Raw genomic sequence first — 15777 nt, 5'->3', positions numbered from 1 at the left:
TGCCCAAAGACACCCGGGCTCAGCACACAGCCACGCACCCATGGGAGCCCACAGGACCCCACACGGAGCGGGCTCCCCAGGCGTAGGGCTTCCCAGGGCTCGTGGGCACCCCGTGCCACATCCTCCCCAGCACCAGCAGCAGCAGCCCCAAATCACTGGGCTGCTCACTGCCACCCTGGGGCGCACAGAGCCTCCCCGTACCGTCCTCGTGGGTGCGCACCAGCTGGGGCGGGCTGCGCGGGCCGTCCCCCGGCGTAGTGAAGCACAGCACTGATGTCAAATACTCAGTGAACTTCTTCAGCCCCACCACATAACCCACGTGGACGCTGTCCTGGAAGTTGGGCCGCACCGTCACCACCGTCGCCTCTTCCTCATGTTCCGGCTCCCAGGCAATAAGCTGCAGGAATCATAGAATCACAGAATACCCCAAGTTGGAAAGGACCCAAGTTGGAAGGTAAGATGGTGCTTGGACAGGCACCATGGTCCCCACCACACCAGCACCATCCTCCGAGCATCCCCAGCCCCCTTTATTTATTCAGCGTTGATTAAATATCAATTAATGATGCAGGGAGCACTTGATGCTGTCTAACTGGTACGTGTTTACCCTTACAAGCCGATATGGAGCGCACACTTGGTGATTAACTCCCATTGATAACAGCACGTAATCACCAGCTTGCCTTCCTTTAGGAGGTATGTTTGGGCATTTAATTGGTATTGTGCAAGATAGCCTATAGCAACTTAATTAAATACTAATTAGGCCCTAAAAATACTAATCAAAAATACTAAGTGGCATTTAATAAGAATGTTAAATATCCTACTTGCTCTGGTTATCTCATTCAGCGGCAATTAAATTCCTGAACTTCTTTTGAGTGGATTAAGAAACAAGTTTAATGTTTCAATTCAATTTAATTAACGTAAATTTGAATTAATTGCAAATTGCAATTAATTACAGAGACTCCAAGACCATGCAAGTGTTAAATCTCAGTAAATATTGTTTTAACAGTTGGGCTGGAATCCATTAAAATAGCTGGGGGGGCTGCAAGGAGGAGTCACGCTACACTGCGTGGGTTGGCCAAGGGGCTTCCTGCTGCAGGCTTTTTAGGGAGATCTGCAAGTAACCCCTCACCTTGTAGCCCTGATTGATGCCATTGATGAACTGAGGGCTGGGGGGGTTCCAGGTGAAGCGGATGGTGGTGGAATTGGTGGCCTCAGTCTGCACGTTGCCCGGGGGCACAGTGGGCACTGTAAGGACAGAGGGCATGCTGGCAGCAGCTCTGGCTCTGCCGGGTCTCCTCCCTCAGCATAGGGACCCCAGACACCCAGGAGTGCCTCATCTTGGGGCCATGCCCAATTCCTGGTCCCTGTGCTCACCCCTGGTAGCCCCCACCCATCCTCCTGAAGCCCATCCCCATCACCTCCATGGCACAGCAGGGTCAACCAAGCCCCCAACCCACTGGTGCAACCACCAAGCTCTGCCCAGCCCTGCCTACCTCCCTGCAGCGTCCACTCTGTCACCTTCATGCTGTACACCCCCAGGCCAGCGCTGTTGTACGCCGCCACCTCGATCTCGTAGTTGGTCCAGATGATGAGGTCCTCCAGGAGCAGATTGTTGACATCAGCATTGGTGATGTTCTTGAACTGGTAGCCCACGGGCAGCCCGGCCAGGCAGTACCTGGGGACCAGCTGTCATCAGCACTGCACCCCAGGACAGTGGGGACAGGGTGCCCACGCTCCCCCACAGGCGCCTACCGGATGATGTAGCCCTTGAGGACACCATTCTGGTGGCTCTCAGGGGGTGGCTGCCATTGGATCATGATGGACTGGTTGGTGCGGCCGCTGGCGATGACGTTCTGGGGGGGTGCAGATGGTGGCTCCTCGGGCAGAGACACTCTGAGGGGCACCAGGTGAGGATGAGCACTCAGCCCATCCGCAGACACGTGTCCCCCCACTGCCGCTCACCTCTCTGTGTCCTTGCTGAACTGGCTCCTGCCCACATCGTTGACAGCACACAGGCGGAACTGGTAGGAACGGGCGGGCACCAATCCTCGCACCACCACCCACGTCAGCTCGGGGTCGACGCTGGCCAGCAGCACTGTCCAGGGTGCATCTGTGGGGAGAAAGCGGTGAGCAGGTGGAGAACACAGCCCTCAGGGTTCCTGCATCCCCTGCCCGCTGGTTCAGCAGTCCCACGGCCCTCAAGCTCCACGCATCATCTCTTCCCTTCCCAATGTGATGACAGAGACCAGGCTTCAGCCCACATCTCCAGATGGGGACAGCTGAGCCACCACCACAGGGACAACCCCAGGGTCTGGGAGGTGGGCACAGCCCCTTACTGTTCTCAGAGATCTCCACGAGGTAACGCAGCAGGGGGCTGTTGCCATCGAAGGGCTTGGCCCAGGTCAGGTTGATGGCCCGCTTCTCCAGGGGGCTCAAGATGGCCACGGGGCTCTCGGGGGCATGGGGGAGCTGCCTGGACGGGGCGGGGGACACGGCGGTTAGGGCTGGGGGCACAGCGCAGCACGCAGCACCCATGGGGTGGGGGTCTCACCGAACACGGAGGTGGGCACTGCGGGAGTCATTGCCACCAGCTGAGAGCACCTTGCAGGTGTAGGTGCCGATGTCCCCCGACCAGGTCTGGGAGATGTGCAGCGTGCCCGCCTCGTCCAGCCGCAGCCGGGGGCCGCTCTCCGTGCCCAGTGGTGCACCGTCCTTCTCCCAGACGTACCTGCCCCAGGTGGGAACCCAACGGGGTCCAGGTGGGAACCCAACGGGGTCCTGGCACCCTGCAGCCTCCCGGCAGGGGGGACTCAGTGCCGGGATCCCCGTGCACACGGCACCAGGTGGCACTGCAGGACCACCGAGCGCCAGCACAGAGCGCATCCCACTCCATCCCCCGCCCCGACCCCCACCTCACATCCACACTGGGGTCGTGGGTGACGCCGCAGCTCATGGAGGCCTTGGTGCCCTTGATGACACTCTGGTCCTGCGGTGGGTCGGTGATGCGTGTCCGTGCTGTGGGGGAAAGGATGAGTGAACGGCACTGCCTGAGGGGCTGCAGGGCGCTGGTACAGGGGTAGAGCCACCCAGCTAATAACACTGGGGACAGTGTCACAGGCGGCCACGTGGGTGCAAGTCTTAGCATCCCTCCAAGCAGAGCAATAGTGCCCATCCCTGGCACTGCACCCAGCAGGGTCTGACCTGCAATGCAGGCGCCTTACCCCAGACCACCAGGTCAGCGGAGGCTTCATCCACGCCACGGGAGTTGGTGGCCAGACAGGTGTAGGTGCCGGCATCAGCCAGGTGTGCGGGGCTGATGAGCAGGCTGCCCGACTCCAGCAGGGTGAAGCGCGGGAGCTGCACCGAGCCGCTGGCCAGGATCCGCTCCCCTGGGGGACACCAGAGGGTCCGTCACCCATAGCCATCAGCCAAGCCCGGTGGCCACGTGTTCAGCATCAAACCAGGAGGATGAAGGTTTGGCCGAGCCCTGTGCAACGAGCTTGCCAAGGACCCCCTGGATCATGCAGGCAGGACACCGTGCCCCCAGCCCCTGTACCTTTCTGCCAGGTGATGGCTGGGCGTGGAGCCCCCGAGGTCTCACAGTTGAGGATTACAGACATGCCATCGATCACCGTGCTGTCCTGGGGACCCCTCGTGATGTTGGGGGCGATGCCTATGGAGCAAAGAGATGCACAGATACCCCCGAAGCCCTTCCCAGTGCTCAGTCTTGGCAAAGGGGTCTGTCCCTATCTGGGGGGTCCCATCCCATGCAGGGCATCCCGGAGTCTGGGACAGGGGGGCTAACACCTACTGGTCACAGCCAGGTACGTGGTGGTCTGCACCTCTCCGGCCGCATTGCGGGCGAAGCACTGGAACATGCCAGTGTCATCAGGGAGCAGCCCACTGATCTGCAGGCTGCCATCTGCCAGCAGCTGGAAGCGGGACAGCTGCTCCGGATGGATGAGGGATGCATCCTTGTACCAGGCCATGTCGGGAGGTGGCACACCTGCAAGGATCGGGTTGTGTCAGGCATAGGAACATGGTAGGTGCGAGACCACAACAGGCACAGGGTGCAGTTCACCTTTGGCTTGGCACGGGATGGCCACCACCTTCTCCATCTCAGCTGTGATGTGCCTCTCCGGCTCCTTGACAAACTGCGGGGGCTCTGCAAAGGGAAACACGGAGACAGGCAGCGTTAGCACTGGGATTCTCCACACCCATCCTGAGGGGCTGAGCCCGGCCCCACTCGTTGCATGCACGGCAATGCCTCACCCAGCACGGACAGGTAGGCACCCTCAGCCACAGCAGGCACACTGCTGCTGCGCAGCACAGCCTCGCACTCATAGTAGCCACTGTCACCCAGCGTGGGGTTGAGGATGGTGAGCCGGCGGCTGTAGTCACTGATGCCGCTGGAAATGGGCACACCGTCCTTCTTCCAGATGATGTGCAGCTTGATCAGTGGCCTGGGGGAGGGGGAAGGGGGCAGGAGGATGCCATGAGCCAGCCCCCCTGTGTCCCATACCTCCTCCTACCCCATGGCACATCTCATCCCTGGGTTTGCAGAGCTGATGGGGGTCCCCCAGCCCCATCCCATCCCCGCTGCTACTCACCTGGCGTTGGCCACGCACTCCATGGTCACCTCTGAGGTCCCGGCCACCACGCTGGTGTTCCTGGGTGGGACAATGATGGTGGGTGCGATGGGATCGGCAGGGCCACCCACGTCTGGGGAGAAGCAGGCCAGAGCAACAGCCATCAGCACCCCCCCCTCTCCATACGCCATGGGGGGGCAGGAACTGCAGGGCTCTGCTCTCCTGCAGCACACCCAGCCCACCACATCTGGGAGTTTCTCAGCTCCCCATTCACCCTCTCCTCCCATAGGATCTTGTGACCCCACAGCCTCCACCCCATACAGCAGCTCCTGCGCGGCACCAGCTGGCAGGGAAGGAGGAGAAGGGAGTATATAAAGCAAAATAATTGCAACAATAAAAAACCCTCATGTAGACGCTGTAAAAATGTGATCGTCGTGAAAGCTGCTGATATAGCTGAATCCATAAACATGGGCTCTAAGTTGTTTATTACGCACCGGGATGCCAAGGTACGGAGCAGCTGATTAATGGGGCAGGAGGGAAAGGGGAACAGGCACAGCCCTGCATGGGAAGGCGTAACAGCAGCCATGGAGAGAACAGCAGGAGCTGGGACAAGAGGACCAGCGTCACTTTGAGACACGTTCCTTAGGATGGGGTCATCACTCGGACAGGTACCAGAGAGGGGACCCAGAGGGCAGGGGGCACATGGTTCTCCTATAGATTGAGGCTGATCTAGAGCAACACGGACCAAGAGTGGTCGTTGGCCAGCACAGGGGCAACAGCAGGCAGCAAAGGGGCTACTTGGCACCATCCTGTCCCAGATCCATCCCAGCACCTAAGGGCAGCCCAGCAGCACCACGATTAGGATGGCACAGGGAGAGGGGCTCTGCTGGTGCTACAATTAGCACTGGCCACCATCTGCAGCACGGCCCAAAGTGCCTAAATAAATTTGGAGGCAGCCAAACCGTTAAGTCAGCAGAAGCGGAGCCTCCAAAGAGATTTACTGCAAATTAAAGGTGGGTGGCAGCCAGGCGGCATCGGGGGAGAGGGACACTCACTGGCCACGGTGAGCGTGATGGGCTGGCTGGTCTTGTTGTCCCCGTTCTTGTCGTTCACTGCCTGCACGTAGTAACGTCCCGCATCCGGGGCCACCGTGGAGAGGATGACGAGGGTGTTATCCAGCGTGATGGCTCTGTGGGGTGAGCGTGGCACAGGGGATGTGAGCCGAAAGAGGATCAATCGGGACCTCCCCATTACCCCACCCCACGGGGGGAGATGGGATCAGACCATCCCAAACCCAATGGGGACACAACTGATGTGTCGGGACCCTCATTTCCCTGCCCCATGGGTATAGATGGGATCAGACCATCCCAACCCCAAATATGTGCCCATCATGTGGGGGGGTGTAACTCAGCCACTGACCCTACAAATGAGCCACAAACTGAGCCCCACACTGTCCACCCACCCTCCCATGCACAGCATCCACGGAGCACAGTGGATAGTGCAGATTAATAGGGCCCAGGTTATTTATTTATTTATTCTTACGGAACGATCCAATCTGCTGGAAACATAAAATGGTTTGGTGGAGGGGGGGGGGTGAAAGCGGGAGTGGAATATATTTTACCATTAAATATGAGATAAAGGAGTTTTATCTCCTCAATCCTGCTTTGCAAATAGAAAAGAGACCGGTTCAATTCCTGCATAATGTGGGTTACAAATTCAATTCCCGCACGCCACGCTGCCAGCGATGGGCTCAGCATGCAGCCCCATAGGGACACCCCACATGCACACACCGTGCACGCTCCTCCACATCAGCTGCTGCCCCGGCACGTGCTGAGCCCTCCCTGCTTCCCTCCCCCAAGGCTATTTTCTTTTTTTTTTTTTTTTTTTTTGTTAAATTTATTTCCCTGATGACAAACAGTCGCCAAGTCCCTCCCTGGGTTTTAGTGCAACAATCTCAAGACATCTGTTAAACATCCTCACTGCTGGTTGAACAAGGACGGCGGCAGCCGAGGGAAATGGACTATCTCTGGATGCTGGGGGGATGCTAGGGGGATACTGGGGCATACTGGGGGGATACTGGCAGAGTACTGGGAAGATACAGGAGAGATACTGGGATAGTACTGGGGAGATAGTGGGTGGATACTGGGGAGGTATTGGAGTATAGGGGGGGAGTAATGGGAGAGTACTGGGAAGACGCGGGGAGGATACAGAGGAGATAGTGGGAAAGTAGAGGGAAGACACAGAGGAGATACTGGGAGAGTATTGGGGAGATATTGAGGGGACACAGAGGAGGTACTGGGGTATACTGGTGGGTACTCACATTCGGCTGCTGGGGGAGATCTTGCGCCCATCACGGAACCAGGTGACCTGGGGCTGGGGGAAGCTGGCGATGCGGGGTGCCCGGATGACAGCTGCCTCCCCATGGGACACACTCTGCTCTGTCTCACTGTCCTCAAAACTCCCCATGTCTGCAGAACACATGAGAGAGCAGCAGCAGTGAGCGGCAGTGTGGGGACCCAGCAGGATCCATCCCCAGCAGGGAGCAGGCTGGAGGCGACAAGGATGGGCTCCCCACAAAAATGCAATAGGGCCATGCTGAGTTCTTCTCTCATCCCAAGATGAGAGAGCCATCCTTGCAGCACTTGGAGCTGATTAACCCCATCACCCACAGGGACCACGCTGTGGGTTCAGTGAGGAGGACTCAGCCCTGGCACCAGTCGCCAATCCCCGCAGGGAGAAGCAAAGCATAACCTTGGCTCCATACACATGGCAATCGCACCGCTGCCCTGCACAGCTGAGAAAAGCAGAAGCGAAGCAGGGTGCATTGAGAATGGGAAGTGGGGGGATTTTTATTGACTTCCCTTAATTGCTGTAATTAAAAACATGTAAAGAATCTCTTTTTAATGACTTTGCCATTATCATTAGTTGTTAGCGCAGCTGCCTTATTAATTTCCCATTAGCTCCCTGATTTGTCGTGTAGAGGTTGATGAGGATAGGACTGGGGGCATCCCACAGGGAAGGGACGGCAAAGAGGAGACACAGAGCCACCATCCCCAGCACCCCGATAACCCCAACGCCGATCCCCTCCACCCCCCTGGGTGCAGCCCCTCCTGGTCCCACCCCTCCCAGCTCAGGGCTGCCCAGTGTGCCACCCATGGCTGTCACTTACAGGCCACCTGCACCTCGGTCTGGCGCTGCAGCAGGGCTCCCATCCGGTTGCGGACGATGCAGCGGTAGAACCCAGCATGCGTACGGTCCAACGAGGTGATCATGTACCTATAGGTTTGGGGAGCACTCAGCACACAGCCCCCAGGAGAGGCTGCAGGTCCCAGGCCAGCACTGCACTTGCTGCATCAGGTGCTGACACCCTCCCCAAAAAGTGGCTGCTGGAGGTGTGTGTGTGTGTGTGTGCGCAGTGCGCCCTTCTGTGTGTACAGGCAAGGCCATGCATGCTGCAGGAACAACTCTAGCCCTAACCCATTTTCCCAGGAGGCTCACAGTTATGTTGCCAAGCACGCTGCCATGCTCCTTCCTAGTCCATCCCCCTCCCGCCTGCATGGTTTGGAGCCATCAAAAGCAGAGACGCAGCCTGGGATCTGCAAACGGTGCCACCTCCTCCACAAAACCAACCTGAGGACACTTTGCCTGGGATGCCCCTCCCTTCCCCCCCCCACACACACAGCTTCAACAGCTTCATCAGGGCACAGATGCTGGACAATGGGGCTGTCCTAGGGGTTCTGAGCATCCTAGCTGCCCAAAACCCCTCCCCAGCTCCATGCACACCCACAGTCTGAGCATCGCTCTGCAGCTGAGCCACCTTATCAGTCCCACTGCCCTCGTGGCTGCTCTTATCAGCCACCAGACCTGCAAGCTGATAAGCAGATAAAGGGAATAACCACATCTTCACTCATCTACTACCACTCACCTCACCCCACTGTCACCAAACCTCTAGGGGTCATTCCCAGTCCCTGGGGGGGACACCCCCATCTGCTCCATGCCCCCAGAATGGACTGCAGCTCCCCCAGTCTCGCAGACAGCAGCCCCATGGGGGACAGCTCTGCATCGCTGCCTCCCAAACGGGGAGAGCTCTGAGATAAAGTGGAGAGGGAATAAATAAGAGAGCTCCAACTCTCCTCGCCCGAAATCCAATCTTGCATTAAAGCACGCCGCAGGCTGTTGCAGCAGAGCTTTGTTTGTTCTTTTGATAACAGAGCGTAAATTAAACTTTCATAAGGCATGAGGAACACGTCTCCTCTGCTGGGGATCTCCTGGTGTGGGAGCTGGGATGGGGGCCACCCCCAAGCCAGGGTGGGTGCTCAGCCCCTGCCCCATGTGCAGGAATTGCACATGGGAGTTGTGGGTTCTGGGCTCTGGCCCCAGGATGCTTTGGGGATGCCTTGACAGCTGTGCTATGGAGCAGGGCCGGGCTGGGTTTGCACACAGAGATAGTGCCTATGGGATCTGGGTGTGGAAAGGGAGATGTGGGCATTCAGGGGTGAACCTGCCGGGAAGAGCCGTGTCCCCACTGCCAGGCATAGTGGTGGTGGCAGCTCCAGCACAACACTGCCACCCATACGGGCATGGACAGGGCAGGATTTGGAGGGGTCCCATCTTCTTGTGAAAAGGGAACATGGGGAGGGGGGGAGTTGAGTGGAGGGGTCACACAGCCCCAGCAAAGGGCACACTGCGTGCCAGGGACTGCCCGTCCCCACCCAGAAGGGAGGATGCCCTTTGGGAACAAGTCCTTGAGTGTCACGGCTGATATTTAAAACGATCCCTGCAGGCTTTAAATAAGATATTTCAATTCCAGGGAGCTGTCAGGAACGGATGTGGACACCAGAAATAATGGGCACGCTCTCCTTGTGTTGTCCTCGCCCATAAATCACACGCACGCACCGCGACTCCCAACCGCACGCACGGACGGACAGACGGACGGACGGCAGCCGATGCCCACATGAGCCCCACGTACGGAACCCCCTGGCCCTCCCTCCACACCCCCACCATGCTCACAGCACCCTCCGATGTGACGCATCCCCTCTGCAGCACCACATTCCCCTATGGGCACGGGGAGGCTTCTCCCCCACGAGCCCAATTAGCAGAGCCCTGGCCCTGTGCCGCTGGAGCTGGAGGAGCTATTACAGCAACCAGCTTTGCACACACACCTAAGCGGATGAAAATAGCCCAGAGAAAGGAAATCAATTACCGGGCGCAGTCTGGCCTGCAGTTATTAAGCAACGTGAGCAGAGACTTTGTTCTCTGCCACTTGGCTTCTGCAGAGCCTCCATCCCACATCGCTCCGATGCAATTTCCGTGAGCGTGGCCGCAGGGATTGAATTTGTGCTGCTCACGGGGTGGGAGGAGCAGGGAGGCACAAAGGGTGCGGTGCACAGCCCCCCTGATTCCAGCTGGGGGTTGCAGCACCCAAAAGCTGACCTAACCCAGTTGCTCTGCCCACAGGCATGTGCTGCATGGGTTCAGTCTGGGACAGAGGTCCTGCCCCACTCTCAGAGCATCCCTGGCTGCTGACGCCTCTGTTTCAGTGTTTGTTTGTTTTGCTTTTAAGGACAGAGGTTGACAAGGCATTGTGCATGGGGAAAAGCACTTCTGAAGCAAGAAATGACCCACGCATCAAAACATGCCGAGATGGCAAACAGCCACAGTCTCAAGGCTCAGTCAGGAGGCGGCTGCGTCACGCTCACACCAGGAGCCCTGAAGCCAGAAGCCACATGCCAGGGGACCACGGCTCCGCAGAGCTGCCAGCAGCAGGAGGAGGATGGGGTGGATGGATGGGATCACATCACAAACCACATCCTCTCCATCCATCTATGCAACCCAGAGGTGCCTGCGCCATTCCCATCAGCAGCTCAGCTGTGCATATGGAAGCTTCCCAACCCCCATGGGGCTCCATCCAGAATGAGAGCTGCAAACATCCCAAAGAAGCAGCTGCTTTCAATCTAGGGCACAGAAATCACACCCACTCACCACAGAGGGGATGCCACTGAGCACCCCAAAGGATAAGCAACCCCCAAAGACACCCCCCTGCCCCCCACCTCCTATGGGTGCCTGGGCAAGGACCCCTCCCCATCTTCCCATTACTGTGCCCATGTGGCACAGAACTGATACAAGCCACAGCCCCTCTCATCCACAACCCTGGCAAGGCATTGGCAGCACCAACACCCCAGGCACAGGGCCCCAAAAGGCTTCCTGCTCTGCTCCCCTGCACACTGCTTTGTTATTGTAGGGTCGCTAACAGTGCCCCCACACTTCAGCACAGCCCTGCCCCAGCCCTGGCTGATGCTTGTGCCTCTATTATTGTAGGGTTGCTGAGAAGCGTGGGGCTGACACTGCAGAATTATTATTAGATTGAGGGGGTGGAGAGGGGCCGGGAAAAGCACCAGCCAAAGGATTTGATCCATCAAATTTAAAGCCAGAAGAGTACAGAAATCTGTGCAATTCCTCCAATGCAGCACAGTAACAGCAACAGCTGGATCAGATTTTGGATAGAAGCACACTGGCACGGCCCCCTTTGATTAATATCCTGTATAACGACTAATTAATTCTAGAGGGGACATGTATTTGAATAGTTACTGTGTGATAATGAAATGTCAAGTGAGCATTAAACACACTTAGCAGAGGTTTAACGACTCCCAGCGCCCAAGCCATGTGCCCCAGCACCTCACCCTGAGCTGGGCTCCCGCTCAATACAGCTTAAATACACCCCCAGTATTTCATCAGCCCCCATTAAGCGTGTTATTGAATCTCAATTAGCTCCCAGTCGGAGAGGGCTCTGTTTGGATACATGTGGCTGGAGCCACCATCTCACTGCACACCAGAAGGGATTCCTTGAGGTGAGGGAATCGCAAGGGCTCCATGAATCACTGCTTCCATGGGCCCTGCTGGAGCCCTGAGCCAATTAACAAGGAGCTCCTGCATCCCAGGGGCACAAGCAAGCCTGCCCCCCATGCTGCCCTGTCACACCATGCCACAGCAATACAAGCAGCCCCAACACACAGCAGGATACAGCACTCACTTAGCCTGCCTGCAACCTCCCCCCCCTCTGCTCATCAACTCTTGTTAATTATATTAATGAATGGCAATTAGTGCCCCAGGCTGTGTTTCACACCTGGGCTGGCACAGAGCTCACCCAGCAGCCAACAAAGTGCTTTTGGTGGGCAGTGTCACAGCATGGGGGGGCAGGAGTAGAGCACCCTGCGTGGCCTCAGGCTGTGTCTTTGTAGGGGGGTCCTGGCTCTATCTTTTACAAAAGTACATTTTTCAAATAACTGGGAGCCCCTGAAGGCCACACAGGTTGGCAGTGAGCTGGGTTTGTAGCACATTGCGCTCCCTGCATCCCTGAGGGACACACACCCCAACCCACCCCAACCCAGCAAAGGGTCAGAGGGACGAATCTGCAGAGGGATGAATCTGTCCCTCCTGGGTCAGCCCTCACCATGCAAACCAGTCCAGAGCTGGGGGGGGAATCCTGGCAAGGAGACGTGAGGCTGCGCTTTGCCCAAGGGGAGCACTGGGAGCATCAGTGGTGCAGATGTTGTTTTGCTGGAGAAGTGAGGTGAGCAGCGCTGCGCTGAGGCTGGCATGTGTCAGAGCTGGATTTTCGTTTTCCTGGGCTCTGAGCTCCTGGCAAAGGGTTCTGGGCTCAGCTCTGGAGCTGCTGGGCTCCTCGTAGGCATGGATGGATGCGGGGGAGAAGAAAGAGAGCTGATTGAGCTGATAGGAGATGCTTCTCCATGGATGTGAGTCTGTCCAGAGGTAATCTATGTGTAAGGCAATTTCCAAAGGCAGCAGGACCCAACGCAGTCCTTAATAGGACAATCTCATGTGATGAATTACCAGACCTAACTAATCTGCATGTTAAATTTCTGCTGTGAGAAATAAATATCCTCAATTCACCAGAGAAACGCTTTCCTTCGGAGGATTTCATTAAAGGCATCGAGCTGCCTGATTTGCATGTTATGATTCCTGGTACGAGAAGAAGTCAGGCTGTGGAGAGAGCTCATGGGAGAGCCCAGCACCAGAGCAATGGTGCGAAACAGAGATGGCCCTGGAGAGTGCAGTGCCAGGGCACGGGAGCAGAGCATAAGGGATGGGCCCACTCTGTGGTGCCCGGGCATTGGGTCCCATGGCAGAGCCACCGCCACACATCCCATGGATGGAGGATGTAAGTGGGGGTGGCACTGCTGATCTCCAGTCCCCAGCGATGCTCCCGAGGAGGGGACAGCACTATGCATGCATACTGTCCTCTGGAGGTGCTCCCAAGGGGGTTGCAGATCTGCTTGCACGTGGAGCCAGGAGGGTCCCAAGCCTCCCTACAGCTTCCAGGGATGTTCCCACAGGAGATGGCTCTGTGCGTGCAGAGTCCCCATTACCTTGTGATCCCCTCTTGCCTCTGGTCCCCAGAGATGCTCCCGAGGAGACGGCTCCATGCACACACAGAACCAGCCTGGCTCCCACCACCCTGCAATCCCCAACTGCTTGCAGTCCCCAGGGATGCTCCCAGGAGGGGACGGCTTCACACACACACGGTCCCCAGGGATGCTCCCAAGTGAGGGGTGGCTCCATGCACGCACAGAGCCAGCTGGTCCCAGATCCCTCGTGCTCCTACAGGATACTCCTCAGCAAGACAGCTCCACCCGCACACGGAGGGATGCCCTTGTCCTTTGCTGGCCCAGCACCAGGGACCTGCAGAGCCTATTCCCCACCTGCCCTTCACCACACGCCAACGAGTCGCTCCCGTCGCAAGCTGGCGGCTGAATTGCTGCGGGAAGGAAAGGGCAGTTGCTATGGAAACACGCTGCCAAATTGGGAGAGAGCAGCTCCTCGCCTTACAACGTGGGAGCAAGCTCGTCCAGGCGAACAGACCGACAGGGGCAGCTCATGGAGTGGAGGGGGTATGAGCCCCAGCTCCTGGGAAAACGGCTAGAAGGGGCAAAATGGGAAAACATGTAAAAAGCGCAGGGCTGGGAGCAGCTGGAGGTGCAGCCGGGATGCACTGCTGCAGGAAGGGATGCGAGGAGGAGCAGGGAGGATGCTGAGGCTGAAGGCTCAATGACACACTGCCCTGGCCAGGAAGCGTGGCTCCCTGGGTGAGCGGCCTTGCTGGCAAGAAGGTGTGAGCTGCTATGGGTCCTGGGGTCGTCCCACGGAGCAGGGACATGTGGGTATGTGCCAGTCCCATGTGAGGTGTTGGCTGCACCCCACACCACCAAGGTACCCCCAGCCCCAGCATCCATTCCACATTCCAAGCCATCAGCCCCAGCTCACCCCTCTCCAAGGATTACTCTGTTTCTAAACTCGTTAACTTTTAATTACCACCTTCCCACTGCCTGAGCAGGCTGGCTCTGCGCCACCTACATCTCTATTAAAATTCAATTTATGCCCATCATAACTAATTTTGGTCCTTTGCCTTCCTCACCGGCAGCCTTCAATTGCAGACAAGGCATCCAAAGTCTCCTCTCGACACACGAAATCCCCTCAGAGAGCTGTGGACAGGCAGCACACGCCGTGCTGAGTTAAGCCGATGCCGGCAGGTTGCGTCCCTGCCGTGGCACAGCCGGGTGAGAGCCAGGCAGTGATTTGCATAGAGCCCATTTGCTTCATTAGCTGCAGCTCGGCAGCTCGGTTTGTTTGGGTTTTCCTCGTGTGTTTGCTTGTTTTCTCGCTTCGTTCCTTAATCCTTTCTGGCTGTGAGCTGGAGCTGGAGGCAGAGGGCTCAGGGGATGGCAGTCACCTTGACCAGGGGACCGGGGCATGCAGGGTCTGGGCCATCCCAGGCCAATGTGGGGACATGGGCACACGCTGGGGCAACTCCCTGCATGGGGTCTGCATCTCCACCACCCCACTCCCACAACCCCACTGAACCCCATAACACCTTGCATCACCCCCACTGGGCTGTTGACATCACGGGGCTCAGCAGGGTGAAGGACAAGGGATCTGTCTACGGTGCCATTGGGCACCCAGCATCAGGGTGAGCACCCATGGGAGTCAGCCAAGGTGTTGGGGCACCGCTGAGGTGCAGCTGCTGGACTCAGTGGGGACACCCATGGGGTCTCCAGGACCCACAGCTACCACAGTAATGTCTCGAGTGTGGCACCCAGCTCTGGGGAGGGGACATCACCCAGCCACATTGTCTGCATTCCTGGCATCCCGGAGCAGCCCCGCGTTGCTACAGCAACACGAAGCCTTCGGATTCAACGCCTTTAAATGGGGAATGGCTTGTCTTGGGCTGAATTATTGATTAAAACAGAGAGGATGACACACACTCAGAAGAGACGGCGAGAGGTGCCCAGCACAATTTCAAGGCAAATCTGACATGGGCTGTGGTGCGGAGCTGGCAGGGGGATCGGTCAGTGCCTGGGGCTGGATGGGGCAGGTGGGACATGATCTGTGCCCGGCGTTAATCCTGAGCTGTACAAATGCCTCCTCTCAATGTTGACCCGCTTAAATCCATGGCTCCGCTGCCGTTTGCTCTCCAAACAGAGCAGGCAGCTCCCGGCATGCTAATCTGCTGCTCCTGCCTCCGCGCTGCCCTTGTGCCACCAACACGTCTCCATGCAGCAGTGATGGGGCCCAGCATAGGGCACAGGATGAGCCCCCAGCACGGGGGTGGGACGGTTCCCACGCACACCCCCAACCAAGAGCATCCCCGGGTGGGCACTCACCGGTACTCCAGGGAGAACTTGGTCAGCTCCCGGCTGTTGTGCAGCCACTTGAACTCCAGAGGCCAGCTGCCCTCCGCCATGCATGTCAGCACCAAGCGGTTCCCCTCCAGGTGGACCTGGCTGCGCACCGGCTCCGTCTTAAAGTATGGGGACACATCATCTGCAAGGAGAGAGAAGGGAGAGGGGTCAGAGCTGCCCCACAGCAGTGCAGCAGCAGGACCCCAACCCCGTCTTCTCAGGTGTAGGATTATTCCAGCAGCCCTGAGCGATGGGGGATCCCAGTTTATGCCCCCTTTGTGCTCCCCCCAGTGCAGCTCCCGGCCCAGAGACCCCTTGCACCTGGCCGCTGCCCAGCCCAGCCATTTCCCGAGCCTATCGACACCAGCTTAGCCCATCTAGGGTTTGTCTAAGCTGCTTTCTTTGCTTTATTCCTGGCTGCCTTTGTAGCGCTTCAGAAGCACGGAGCTTTTAACTCGAGGTGGGGGGGGACAGGGCGGAGGGGCTGGGAGCAG

General features: G+C 57.8%; 1 protein-coding gene across 5 annotated transcripts in view; it reads right to left on the bottom strand.

Annotated features, from left to right (window-relative positions):
- Window positions 1-15777, bottom strand: part of SDK2 (sidekick cell adhesion molecule 2) — a 42157-nt gene that overhangs the window by 11125 nt on the left and 15255 nt on the right. For 4 of the 5 annotated variants that reach the window (XM_085240048.1, XM_010721482.4, XM_085240049.1 and 1 more), the window contains exons 2-19: window positions 15266-15425; window positions 7756-7862; window positions 6907-7054; window positions 5642-5775; window positions 4608-4719; window positions 4270-4460; window positions 4079-4162; window positions 3809-4003; window positions 3554-3670; window positions 3219-3386; window positions 2910-3012; window positions 2549-2725; window positions 2334-2470; window positions 1960-2107; window positions 1750-1890; window positions 1491-1672; window positions 1127-1242; window positions 202-397 (exon numbers count right to left, since the gene is read on the bottom strand). In XM_085240048.1, the coding sequence (XP_085096174.1) occupies window positions 202-397; window positions 1127-1242; window positions 1491-1672; window positions 1750-1890; window positions 1960-2107; window positions 2334-2470; window positions 2549-2725; window positions 2910-3012; window positions 3219-3386; window positions 3554-3670; window positions 3809-4003; window positions 4079-4162; window positions 4270-4460; window positions 4608-4719; window positions 5642-5775; window positions 6907-7054; window positions 7756-7862; window positions 15266-15425 (2616 nt within the window). Of the gene's footprint in view, window positions 1-201; window positions 398-1126; window positions 1243-1490; window positions 1673-1749; window positions 1891-1959; window positions 2108-2333; window positions 2471-2548; window positions 2726-2909; window positions 3013-3218; window positions 3387-3553; window positions 3671-3808; window positions 4004-4078; window positions 4163-4269; window positions 4461-4607; window positions 4720-5641; window positions 5776-6906; window positions 7055-7755; window positions 7863-9789; window positions 9914-15265; window positions 15426-15777 lie in introns of those variants that run through there. The other variant, XM_085240051.1, reaches the window with a different exon arrangement.

The sequence above is a fragment of the Meleagris gallopavo genome, chromosome 20, assembly GCF_905368555.1.
Source record: "Meleagris gallopavo chromosome 20, MGAL_WU_HG_1.1, whole genome shotgun sequence".
In the NCBI taxonomy this organism is placed as follows: Eukaryota; Metazoa; Chordata; class Aves; order Galliformes; family Phasianidae; genus Meleagris; species Meleagris gallopavo.
The sequence above is the reverse complement of the archived record's forward strand: the minus strand, read 5'-3'. Positions and strand labels throughout refer to the sequence as shown.